The 13,956-nt window shown below is 38.0% G+C and overlaps 1 protein-coding gene across 3 annotated transcripts in view; it reads right to left on the bottom strand.

Moving 5' to 3' along the window:
• Positions 1-13,956, bottom strand: part of nlgn1 (neuroligin 1) — a 331,652-nt gene that overhangs the window by 198,515 nt on the left and 119,181 nt on the right. For all 3 annotated transcript variants that reach the window (XM_075484973.1, XM_075484971.1, XM_075484972.1), the window contains one exon: positions 8,287-8,439. In XM_075484973.1, coding sequence (XP_075341088.1) covers positions 8,287-8,439 — 153 coding nt within the window. The remainder of the gene's footprint in view (positions 1-8,286; positions 8,440-13,956) is intronic.

The following is a 13,956-nucleotide window of genomic DNA, read 5'->3' as shown; positions in this document are numbered from 1 at the left end:
AATAGAGGGGGCAGAAGGCCCTTGGATGAATGCTTATTCTGGACAGGACAAGGTCAAATTAAAAAAATAAGAATCGCCGATATGGATCGGCCAAAGAATTTTCCTCGATATCCCTTTCAAATATCGGATCGTGCATCCCTAATCAGATGGTCATTGGGGCCTGTTGAGGTGGCAACTGGATGATGGTGGATACCAGCATTGAGGGAAGCTGTCAAGCTGAAAAAAAGAGGCATTTTAGGCTTGGTTGTCCCTGGGTCAGCTGCTTCAGTGGCTACAGAAGCTAAAACTGGAAGTTTTAAACTTGCAAGGGCACAAGAACTCTTTCATAATAATGAAGCATACATATTTTTATGTGCCTAATGATGATCTTGGTTGCAAGGGGAAATAGCTGTGGTTACAGATGCCTGGTTCTGTGGAGCATGCCCAAACAGTCACCAGATTAATCCAAACCCTGATGCATCAGTAGCAGCTACTAGTTGCATTGCATTGCCAACCTCACTGTTGTCAGATCACTATTGAAATAGCAAATCTTCCTTTAGCATTGCTATCCACTCACTGAACAACCCAGTCTCACAGAAAAACGTGTAATAGCTACGTTGGTCCACAAGGGAAAACGTGGTATTGTCACAATTTGGCCCCCAAAATTGTGACAATGCCACGTTTTATTTGGCCTATTCATTTACATTGCTTCGCAACCAGGTCACGTGACTATCAAGTTTCCCTCAGCTCAAAAAGGAAAATGGCCGACTGTCAACCTTTTTTCTGTGAAAAACATAATATTTTAAGAAAGCAGCTGCATTTGTATGCATTTCGATGGCATTTCTAGCGAGAACTATGCATAATATTTTCAGAATCTTCGTTCAGAGAATGTAGACGATCTTTCGTTTTGTAGTTTCGCCGAAGATTTTGGTGTCTCCTTGAAAAAACGTAAGAATATCACGTTTTCTACCGTTGTTAAGGTGGTTGCTATGGACGCTGCAATCTCTATCAGTGGGACATTATTTCAGTGAGCTAGTAGAGAGAGAAGGCCTGTTATCAGGCATGGGCTTTTTTTGTTTTTCAACTTTATTGACCAAACATGTATCTCTCATAATATATTGATCATAAATATATTATACGCACATATAATCTGTCTTTATGCGACTATAGATAACCCTTGCAAACCGGAAGTACTACGAGTACCGTGTTGATTTTGTATGATATTACATGGTGCGGCTCTAAAAGTATCTGAACTAAATTTATTTAATTTTTCTTTGTAATTATCATTGAGATCAAGTGTAATTACTAATTCGGCTGTATATTTGATATATTTTGTAGATGTATGTTTTTCCAACCCTACTTTGCAAAACGGAAGAAGCTGCTAACCCAAAACCACATTTCGACAATAACAGTTAGAATATCTAACATATACCAACATCTTGACTTTTTTCAAACCTCAATCATATATATGAAGTATAATTACTAATTTGGCTGCACTAGATATTTGATATATTCAATATATATATGTTTTTAAAACCCTACTTTGCAAACTGGGAAGAACTACAAATATGGCGCTAATTTGGATCAGATACATAGCACATCACAGGGACTTGTAGTTTATTTTAAAAACGGGCGTATTTCTTATCATTTTGAGTGGTAAATACTAAATTGAGAGTACAAGGAGAGATTTAAAGGGGTGGAAAACACATTTATGTCATCAGATTTTAAATATGCAATTGTGAAATTGGTGAAAATGATTTTTTACCATATTTGATAGCGCCCCCACTTGGTGGTCATATCCATATGGGTATAGTCACATAGCTGAAGTCAAGCGCTCTCTATAACAGTTGGTTCCATATCTGTAGCCTCTTCTGTTAATGATTGACAAGCCTTCTAAATTGCACTGAGGTCAATGTTCAGAGGTCAATATTTCAAGGCAGGACTGATTTATAATCTTCACACTGACATATGTTACTCACCAGGTCAAGGTCTTTTCAAAAATGTCTTTCATTTTGTCCTACAACAAAGTGTAATTTTCACCTGTGTTTGGTGTTAGCCCCTTTCAGGTGTGGGTTCTAAGACCATTTGATTGTCCAGCCTGGATGAAATCAAGTCTGGATTTTTTTTTTTTTCATTTTTGGTCAGAAAGAACCTTCAAGGTATTGTTGATTTTCCTAATCATGTTCATAATTTTGGATTTGGGCTAGTGTAGACTTTATTTTACTCATAGGCTGGTGACAATGGCCCCCTGGGCATCGGTTTGTCAACATCCCATACCCCCACGGCAGGGCACTCACTTCACAAAAATGATAAATAATAACAATAAAGATCATTCTTCAACATGTAGCCCTCTCAGCACCTCAATTATCCTACCCTGCCCCGCCATGCATCTTCTGTAAAGACAGACATATGTGTGTGTGTATGTTATTTGTCCGCTATATTCACTAGTATAATACTACTACTCTTTCATCCCTATATTAATCAGCCCAACTTCTTCCATCAAATCAGATACACATATAACCAAATAGACATATGTATGTTTATGTCGGCATACATACTAACATAAATAGGAGTCATGTTTTTTTGGTAAGTAGCTCTTTAACCAGCTCGGAGTGGTTGCCAGGTTCGCTAGTACCTGCGTTTTTTACGCATTACGTGACCAGTCCGCCTCTATTGGGTCAACAACCACACTGCTACAATAGCTACCAGGCAAGCTAAACATAAAAGACGAGATCTGGCAACCTGATTTAAAAAAAAAAACGCAGCAGGACTGATGTGTGCTGATAACGTCTATTGAATAGACTGATAACAGTCAAATAGGGTGCATAGATATACTTACATTATTATCTATGATCAAAAAATTATCTTTTGCTTTTTGTGAATACATATTCCAAAAAATGTAAAATGAACAGAGTAAAGCATATTAGAATGCATACGCAACAGAACTTCTGTTGTGTCATATGTAACTACACACAATAGAATCGTTGTTCCTTCACGTCAGCCTAAATTCTTTTGGATTGTCCTGGTCGGGTTGCCGTGCCTCAGCCACTGGCGCATGCACCACGCAGATATAGTGTGGCTATATAAAAACAAACAAACAAACAAAAAATATATATAAATATATATCTATATTTCTTCTTTTTATTAACAGAAATTACGGGGAATGTCGGCACTGGTCGGTGACGTTGAGATAGAAGCGTCCATAGCAACCACCTTAACAACGGTAGAAAACGTGATATGCTTACGTTTTTTCAAGGAGATACCAAAATCTTCGGCGAAACTACAAAACGAAAGATCGTCTACATTCTCTGAATGAAGATTCTGAAAATATTATGCATAGTTCTCGCTAGAAATGCCATTGAAATGCATACAAATGCAGACGCTTTCTTAAAATATTATGTTTTTCACAGAAAAAAGGTTGACAATCGGCCATTTTCCTTTTTGAGCTGAGGGAAACTTTATAGTCACGTGACCTGGTTGCAAAGCAATGTAAATGAATAGGCCAAATAAAACGTGGCATTGTCAAAATTTTGGGGGCCAAATTGTGACAATACCACGTTTTCCCTTGTGGACCAACGTAGCTATTACACGTTTTTCTGTGAGATGATGATAATGATGCCGAATAAGCAGCACAAACAAAAATTGAGCAGTACCAGACAGAGAGAACCTCTGAACCAAGAGAAAGTTATAATGTAATACCAGGGCAATGTCAAATGGAAAAATTAAACCAAGCCCAATACTCAAACAAATTTATATGTAAAGTAGCTGCTACAGTTTAAACATTGTAACCATGTTTAAATTGCTTAACACAGCACAAAAGAGCAGATCACATAAAGCTATATTCTCTTTGAGGTTGAAATTGCATTGAAACAATCTTAGGAAAAAATGCACAGAATATTTGAATTTTCAAAAAAGCACTCATTCTAATGATTCAGTTTAAAAAATAAATCCGTAATTAAATCAACACATCGAATATTAGACCACATTGACTAAAGAAGACATGCATTCTAATCAAAAGGGCCACACAAAATGAATGGTAAGAGAAGGTTTCTGATCATATTCTCTGTGTTTTTTGTTTGTTTGTTTGTTTAAGGTTTGATCGCACCTCAGACTCTCAACGAACAAGTTCATCAATGGCCAGTCTTTTTTTTTCTTTACTTGTGTGACATCATCCCGCATTTCATCTAACTGAATGGGGAATTATGCCTCGAAGCAATTAGAAAAAAAAAATAAGTGTTTTAGCCCCACTTGGCATATTTATAGATTGGAACAGTGTAGACCCAAAGGTCTGCTAGTGATGCATTTAACACACACAAGCACTAACACATAGGACAGAGTCTGCTGGAAATTAGAGACACAATACAGCTTCCATGCCACACTGAGCTGAATAGCTACGTAAGCACTCGGGATAATCTATTAGCTTGAGCTTCATCTTTTTCAAAATGCCAAATAATCAGAGCAGCTGTATGTCCACACAATTATGTATGTATATAAAATGTTTGGAATAAGTGGGACAAGTGGTTGGACAAAGTGGGTTCAAGGTCTTCAAAAATTTCTGGAACAAGTTGTGTGAGAATTACTTGCAAGAAAGTGTGCAAGTAATACAGTCGTGTGAGTACAGCAATCAACCTATATCACTGAGTATTTGTTCTATGAGAAAAAATAGCATAAATAATTAATAAGCATGAAAGTCCTAAACAGAACCAGCATGATAAAATGAACGTGAATGTGAAAGCCCAATTAATGGGAAGAGAGAAAAGGGAAAATGATGTGTTCAAGTGAATCAGGGAAAAAGATAATAATATTTAAGTTTAGCAGACATAAGGGATAGAGACTGTGAGAGAAAATGCTCTTCAAACAAGTTCACAAATTGCCGATTTATATACAATTGCAAGCACAAAAGTTAAATCCAAAGTAAATTTCTGAGTGTGTGTAGCATCCTTCTTTTTTTCTTTTTTTTTTACATTCTAAAAAATGTATTTGCATTGGGATCATAATCACTGGAACACTTAATCACTACATCGACCATAGAGATAGTTACAAAATTAGGCTTGTCAGATCTTGTTTCATAGTATCTTTTTATTTATACTTTTTTGTCCCTCTGGTTGTTTATAGAGCTATAATATCCTTTAAAAATCAACAATAACCGTCCAGACACAATTGCTGACTTTCTTTTTGTATCAATAACTGTACTAACTGTCGTTTTTATCCAATTCAAATAAGTTTGTTTCTGTGTAAAAACCTATATGTTTGTTGTTCATTTACGTGAATGGTCTTCTTTGAAGTGAGTGACTTTAGTTCACAGTGATCACAGAGCTGAAAGCAAGGCAAGCAGTGGCATGCAGATAAATGGATATTTTACTGGCCAGGTATATCTTAAAACAATCAGTGGCTTGATGAATTGGCTGAATGGCTGATGTATCGCTGGAATGGAAGGGGTATTTGGAGAAGCTTTGAGTCAGGGAAATGCACCTCATCAATCAGGATGATTAAAGGTTTTGGCCGAGCTAAAACAAACTCCACACTGTGAGGGCCTGGCCTTAAAGGTACAGTCCATATCATAGAAATTCAGCAGCCAAAACCTGTTTAAGCTATTGGCCACTTGTATTGGCACAAATAATGAACTTCGGTTGCTTTACCTTTGTCACAAGGTCACTACGGTGTGCATCGCATTATGCTAATCTTTATGTAATATTCAGTATGGACAGCAGTGAGGATCGAGAGGCATTTAGGATTAAACAGACCTTGGCATGATTACCGTATAATAACACTACCTTTTAACACCATTCAAAATAATACCATTCCTCAACTGTTTGACTAACAGTACTGAACTGAGTGTTAGAGTGCAAGGCTTCTTAAGCAGTTAAAGTGTTATGTAAAACACAGCCAAGCTCCCAGCAGATTATAAAACAAATGAAGTAAAATGCCATGGACAATGAACACTTGTCACTTTTAATAATGGTCCACTGATACCATGCGTTTCATTAACACACAATCTGCACACATGTCGGACCTCCTAAACACACAAAAGAGTCTACACACACGGACAGTAGCATAGTATATATGTGCCCCATGGCCAAATCCGTTGTAGCCAAGGCCCTTTACCAATAAATACAGCTTTGCGTCAGCAGCTCTATATATTTAAAGTCACTATTGGCTTCCTGCAAAGTGCTCACTCTGGCACACTGAGCCACTGAGCCAAGGAGAAAAGTCACTGGTGCAAGAATCGGGAGGTCTGTCTGCAGAACATTTCCATGCAGACAGGTGCTAGTGCAGCTGAATGAGTAAGGTCAAATGCACTCTTTAACCAACAGAGGCTAACAGGCTGGCAAGAGAACAAAGTTCTGTGGGTGAGAAGCAATTAAAGCTTAACAGTGACAGGAGATGTTAATACACGCTCAAATGCTTTTTGGCGTTTAAGAACTCAAATGTCTTTTTTTTAATTCTCTTCTTTTTATCTTAAATATATTTTTGCACTGCTGTCCCTTGTGCACAGGACTCCCCTTAACATATTCCCTGATACTCCCATGCCTGGCCATCCCCTGTCGAACCCTGGGGGATTTTAAGAAACACGCCATCCGCTTAAGGAGCTTTTAGTCAATAGTTAGAGCTTTACAAAGCAAAAGGTTTGTCCTCTACAAAATGTGCCCTGCGGTTCAAGGGAGTTCTGATGAAATCCTCCAATATTCACACCAAATGTTAAAGCTGTTGAAGCGAGAAACAATAACTCAACAATACACTTCAAAACACAAAATTCCGTGTTTGGTAAGGTAAAGTTGCATATTTAGTCCACTGAGAAAAAAAACAGATTCTTATCCGAGAGGAAACAGCAGTGTCTAATCCTAAACAGGAGGTAAATAGTTTTCCTCAATAATAAGAAGAGGCCTCCAGCAGTTAGGAGCTCCCACATCCAAACAGAGAGAGAGATTGAAAGAACAAAGAAATATGGAGAGAAAAAACGAGAGTAAGGTGGGGGAGGGAGGGGGGGGGATCAATTCAAGGAAGTAGAGATCTTTCCACAACCGTAATGATATTTACTTTAACGTACATATTTTTTATTTCCCAGGATTATTCAAAGTAGTCATGCTTATCAAATAGAAGTAAGATTACAGCTGATATTCCTTTTTATTCGTTTTTCCAATTAATCTAGAAAAGAGTGTGTGGCTTTGTCCTAGCAAATCTATATTCTGGGGGCCAAATTAACAACAGATTGATTTGTTTGTGAACTACTTTTCATATATTTTCCATGAGAAAAATAACTAACTCCTCCGTGTGAGCACTTTGAGATTATTAGACTGGTGATTCATTTATAGATAAAGATCTCACACACATGCCTCCACATTACTTTGAACAATCACTAAAAAATGACAGTTATGTTACTGCATCCTGGACTTCTTTCCACCTGCCTCACATACACAGGTGCAGATTTAGAATATCAGTCCTGAACACATGCAGGATTTCTGCTGTGGACTTAAGACATGTCTGTAAAAACAGAAGGGACTGAAAATCACAGATCACATTGCCATGAAAGATCAAAGGCTCCTGAATGTCAAAAAGAGAGGCAGGGAGGTTAGATGCACAATAGTGTGTTAACTGGGCCCAGAATATATTCCATCCTACAATCATACATGTGTCAGACCGAGAACACTTTGTGCCCAAAGCACGCTTGATGTGTCACACTGTCTTGATATACAACAAGGTTCTATGTGACACATCACGAAGACAGTTAAAATACAAATAAAACAACAACACGAATCAACAGATGTGTTGTCATAATACCATAACATACAAACTGAGTATTGTGCATGAATTGCCTTTTACAACTGATTAATTATTTCCAGGATTTTCTTACAATAAGATTGGCTTCATGGCAGTCTGCCCAAAGTCTTTCAAACAGCATGCCGCAGATTTTTTAACAGCCTACTGCGGTTTCCATCTGTCTAATAAAACGCCACAGCAAACAAATAAAAGAAAAACTCACTTCAAAGCAACTTTTAGTCTACTCGTTGAAAGTACTACAAGTAAGATCAACAATACAACACAAGCAGAGATCTGTAGAGAGTGGATTCTTCCAGACCTGTTCAAAAACCACTTCATTCACGTGAGGAGCTCGTATTCCACTGAATAAAACAAATGTCTGCTATTTCGGAATAAAAGTCAGCATTTGAGTGTTGGCCAGAGAGAAGATTTTCAAATCGAAAGAAAGAAAGAAAGAAAGAAAGAAAGAAAGAAAGAAAGAAAGAAAGAAAGAAAGAAAGAAAGAAAGAACATCATTACTCAGTATCATATTATATATCAGTTCCTTACCTAGGATGCCCAGGCGGTAGTTGACCGTTATGACAATCACATTTCCATAGCTGGCCAAGATGCTGCCATCAAACACATTTCCAGTTCCTTCCATGTAGGAACCCCCGTGGATAAAAACCATCACTGGCTTTGGGCTTCCACTCTCCCTAATGTCTGGAGGAAAAGGGAGGAGGAGGAGGTGGAACAGGCAGAAGGACTGATTAGATGACAGATTGAAGGTGACAGCCAAATATAAAATCTTAACACTTTGGGAGGCTTTGGCCACCACTTTGTTTTCATTTCACTTTTATATCAGTAATCTTGGCACACTGGCTTTTTAATGTGGAGACTTTGTTAGTTTTAGGCATCAAATCATTATTTTGCCATATGAAGGCATTTCATGTTTGTGGTAATAGGAATATGTAGGTTTATTTCACAACTTATTTCAAATTCTAGACACTGTCGATGTTAATGAAACAGGATAGTTAATGTGACAAGTTTTAATTTTACTCCAGGCAATGGACTGTCAACACGCAAGAGTGGCAATCTTAACTGTCATAGCAAATTTATGTAAAAAGCATTGCTTCATTGAAATGGAAATTTGAATTCAGATGTACCCTCTGACGGCACTAGCTGTAGAGAAATATTTTCCTAGAGTTTGTTAATATAAAAGCATGTAAGCATCTGGAATTAAAGGTTAATAGGGAAGCTATATTTGTAAATATTTGAAATAGTTTTGTTGATGTGAAGGACAAAATGTTGATTCACAAATTTGACTATAGCTAAATCATTTCCAGAAATATGTTGTGATACAACGGTTGTAATGGAATATGAAAGAGACGATAAGCCGTCACACTTTGACAACCCTTTTTCATGCTAAGTTCTGCTCATTTGTATCTGCTAAATATGATGTCAAAGTCACCGGAATCATTTTCAAGAGTCCCATACAGTACCAAGCCTCCTTCACACAAAATATCTGACGTCTCATATTTTGTATCTTGGGGTCATTTAGAGATACCACTTAGATAACTCACGCTGTGATCTCTGAAGGCCCCTTTTATTCAGTCCTCTACACTAATGGGATTTCAGTAGCTCTCAATACAAAAAGGTTTCTAATGAGCATTCCCATTTCTAGGAGGAGTTTCAAAGTGCATCTGAGACAGACAAGGATTGTTCCCATCCAACACATCTTTTTACGGGTTTTTAATTATTTTTTTCTACAGAAAAATGACAGGCTAAATTTCCAGCACGGCCATGTTTTGGTTTGCAAGGTTTGTCAAACATTTCTCAGTGTACTGAAAATCCCACCAAAATCTGTTCGTCTAAGTGTTCATTTGTGACTTCTTTTTCTTCAAGTTAACGTACTTTACTACTTTACTAATATAAATGAAGTGGCCTAACAATTTTCTTGAGTTTGTTTGAATGACGCACACTGGAATAAGTAGCCTATGGGGAAGTGTGATGGTACAGCTTCTCAGCCAGAAGACAACTGGATATCCAGCTGCAATGCAGAAACTGCATTCAATTTTTACTTGCTTCTAAAGTTCAGAGGTGTTGTAGTTGTAGTTTTTTATTTGATTTTATTCTAGTTTTTTTTCCCCCCCAAAAAAGAAGAGACATGGTTAAAGTGCTTTTTTTTGCAATATGAAGCCTAAAAAGTTCAATTTCAATTCAATTCATTTTTATTTATTTAGCGCCAAATACAACAAATGTCATCTCAAGGCACTTAGATGATAAAGTCCAATTCAAGCCAATTGGAATTAAATTAACTGTAATCATAATTATTCATAAAATAATCCAATTCGTTCATATAGAGCCAATTCAAAAACAATTTCCTAGCTAGAAAACCAACAGATTGCACTGAAACCTTTTTTTTTTTGTGCTGAATGTTAATGAAGTGTGCTGCATACTTTTTTTTTTTTTTTACTATTTAATTGTTTTTTGTCTATATGTTGGACAACAACAGAATAAATGCACCACAATTTGATATTGACATAACCTTCTAATAATAATAAGCTTGATAGCCAAAATATACTGGGAAATGATATTGAGGCCCATTTTTGGTAAACTGCTGTCTCCTTGTGAGTGTATCAGGTCTTGTCCCTTTTTCATTCTTTCAAAACTTTGTTCTTTATCCTTTTTTTCCCTTGTTTTTCATGGTTGTGTTTCTTCTGTCACAGTAGGCAGTGGCCACAAATTAGCAGCAGATTCTAACTCTCCACTGGAGGAGTTCCAGAAACCTCCAACGAAAAGGTGAAGGGATTCTCGCAAATGCGAATGTAGCAACGTAGATGAAAGCATGACAATTACATGAAAAATAAAATGATAGGACATCGAGGTGGTAATGACAATGTTTTCAGAACCATTAGAGCCCTGGTAATATACCTGCAATTGTGTTGACACCTATGATGATAACCCTGCTGGTTATGTAGATACTCGTGAAATACGTTAGTGTGGATGATATTGAAGGAAAATAATGATTTCCTGTCACAGCCATGACGATTACATAACGTAGATGATGAGGATAATGATTATCCTGGTGAAATTTTTAAACTTCTCTATCACAGAATGTTAAATGTTAAAGGATAAGACCGGTTTTTTGAATAATTTTTTGAGTAATTTGGAGCTGTTCCGAAGATATTCGCGAGGCGTCTGGCTGCTCTCTTGAGATATTCGGCCATGAAACGGTTTCCTATAGGCAAGCTTATACAGGCACAAACTATGCTGTTTATAATTTATTAATTACTGTACACTAGCACTGATAACGTGGAGGTGCGTCGCTTACTTAAAAAAATCCGGGTTACTAATTTTGAATTTTAGCCGAATGAATAAATAGGCAGCAGGTCTGTGGGCTGTCTGTGGCAGTAGCACGAGGAGGACGTCAGTAACACCCACTTTACGACAAAAAAATCAAAATTACAATAACCCGGATTTTTTTTAAGTAAGCGACGCACCTCCACGTTATCAGTGCTAGTGTAGAGTAATTAATAAATTATAAACAGCATAGTTTGTGCCTGTATAAGCTTGCCCATAGGAAACCGTTTCATGGCCGAATATCTCAAGAGAGCAGCCAGACGCCTCGCGAATATCTTCGGAACAGCTCCAAATGACCAACAACAAGCAGGGGTGAGTAGTACATCATGTTATAATGTGAAATCAAGGGCCCAATGTCAAAAAACCGGTCTTATCCTTTAAATCTTGATTGACTAAGATAGATAGATAGATAGATAGATAAGTACTTTCTTCATCCCAATTTGGGAAATTGTTGCCTGTTAATTAAAAAAAGAAGAAATGAAGACAATAGGATCAATGACAGGCTGCACGGTGGTGTGACGGTTAGCACCCTCACCTCACAGCAAGAGCTTTCCTAGTTTGGATCCTGGCTGGGGCCATTCTGTGTGGAGTTCGCATGTTCTCCCCGTGCATGTGTGGGTACTCTGGCTTCCTTCCAACCCCAAAATTTAATTTAATTAATTTGGTGATTCTAAACTGACCCGAGCAGGGAATATGAGCCTGCATGGTTGTTTTTGTCGACCTCTCCAGGGTGTACCACAAACTTGGATCCACTGAGTGACATTCAGCAACACAGATGGATATTACTGACAAATGATGATATTACAACAATGCCAAAACTCATGCTGATGATTGGAGGTGGGGCACGTCTGCAGTTTTGAATACTACTTGATACTGAATAGTGTTTATGATAACGCTTTGACCCATCCAGTCTTCACATGAGAGTCGGGTACTTTTCTTGAGGTGTGGATAATTTTACCCATCTTTCTATTCTTTGTAGAGGGCATGCATAATGACACTGTTTGGGGGATATGTACATGTGCTCCCAAGTATTACAGAAAAAAATGAATGAATTCCTGCCTCAGCGAGGTGCATTCAGCAGAGCTGTTATAGCTGCGTCTTTTTGTTCTGCACTGAAGGTCAGCAGTAATGAGGTGAGGTTAGTGTAAAATTGCCTCAGCTACGTGGGAATATTTGATGGATTTACCTAAATTTACTGTACCTGGATGTACTAACTGAAACACATCCCTGCATATACTGAACACACTGTACCTTGAGGTTATCAGCTTACTGAGACCCTTGTCTCTCCTTCCACTCTTAGATCTAATCAATTGATCCTCATTTAGCTGGTGGAGGACTCCATCACTCCCTATCATAACTTTGCATAAATTGAGTTAATGATGTATTTAAACTGATTATCAGAGCCATTGTTGTCACACCGCGGTGAGGTTAAGTTGGGTTTTTGTCTCGTTTCATGTATTTTTTCGTCATTTCCTGATTTATTTTGAAAGATTAACTTCCCTCTCGTTTCAGGTCACTTGCCCTTCCTCTTGTGCTCCAGTCTGATTGTGGTATGAATGATTCCACCTGTTTCCCATTACCCCGGTGTGCTTAAGAGTCTGTGTCTCCCCCTGTCTTGTGCCAGTGTGTTGTTTCTGTCCCTGTGAAGTGCATCATTCTCGTATTATTGCCAAGCCCGTTTACTAAGCCTGTTTCCAAGTTGCCAAGTGGTATTTATCCTCGTAAGAGCGTTTTTGTTTGTTGATCTGCTGCCCTCCGAATAAAAGTATTGGAATTACATCTCCTGCATCTGCGTCCCCCATTCTCTAAGTGAGACAATTGTCGCATTAATATTGATATGATTATTAAAATGAAGCTTTCACAGTTTTTACTTTTTTAAAAACAGTGATTGGAAACAATACAGAATACTAAACTATCTCTCTCAGTATTTGGTGGTTGAGGGGTGGCTCCACGCTGACACACCTGCGGACCACTGAGTCTTTACAAAGATTCTTGTACACAGTGTTTCTTGGTGCTTAAATAATAATACTTTGCCTTCCTCTGTTTTTTTTACAGAGTGTCGTGAGCGTCACCCCCAGCCGCCTGCAGCCCACAGAGGTTTTTCTTTAGTCGTTACCCATACTGGATCTCCCCAGCCGTTGGCTGGGTGTATTCAGTTTACATTTTTTCCCCAGCAGAGCTTGAATTTACTTTTCACTATTGGAATAAACCTTTTTTGGATTGGAATCTTCCCCTGGTTTTATCGTCTCCTGCTTGTGGGTCCAGCCTCCTGAGGAGTCGTAACACTATCCTCTGAGATTTCTTTCTCAGTGAGCAGAAAAACATATATAAAGTAGTGAAAATGAAAGGCAATCTCATACTATTCTCAACTATTTGGTCTTTCAATTAATGAGTGAGGGACAGTTGTATGATAATAAAGGTACAATGCCAGCATAAAGCTGTCCAGTGTGAGGTTATGATCAAATAGATTTAGGGGCTTCAGATTCAGAGGTTGTTGTGGTTGGTTTGGTTCTTATCAAACCAACCACAGTCACAGGGAGTTTTTTGCTTTTTTCTCTTTTTTTAAAGGATAAGACCGGTTTTTTGACATTGGGCCCTTGATTTCACATTATAACATGATGTTCTACTCACCCCTGCTTGTTGTTGAACATTTGGAGCTGTTCCGAAGATATTTGAGAGGCGTCTGGCTGCTCTCTTGAGATATTTGGCCATGAAACGGTTTCCTATGGGCAAGCTTAAACAGGCACAAACTATGCTGTTTATAATTTATTAATTACTCTACACCAGCACTGATAACGCGGAGGTGCGTCGCTTACTAAAAAAAATCCGGGTTACTAATTTTGAATTTTAGCCGAATGAATAAATAGGCAGCAGGTC

The sequence above is a fragment of the Odontesthes bonariensis genome, chromosome 15 (genome assembly GCF_027942865.1).
Source record: "Odontesthes bonariensis isolate fOdoBon6 chromosome 15, fOdoBon6.hap1, whole genome shotgun sequence".
NCBI classification, from domain to species: Eukaryota; Metazoa; Chordata; class Actinopteri; order Atheriniformes; family Atherinopsidae; genus Odontesthes; species Odontesthes bonariensis.
Note: the sequence above shows the minus strand (reverse complement) of the source record. Positions and strands in the feature narration are given on the sequence as shown.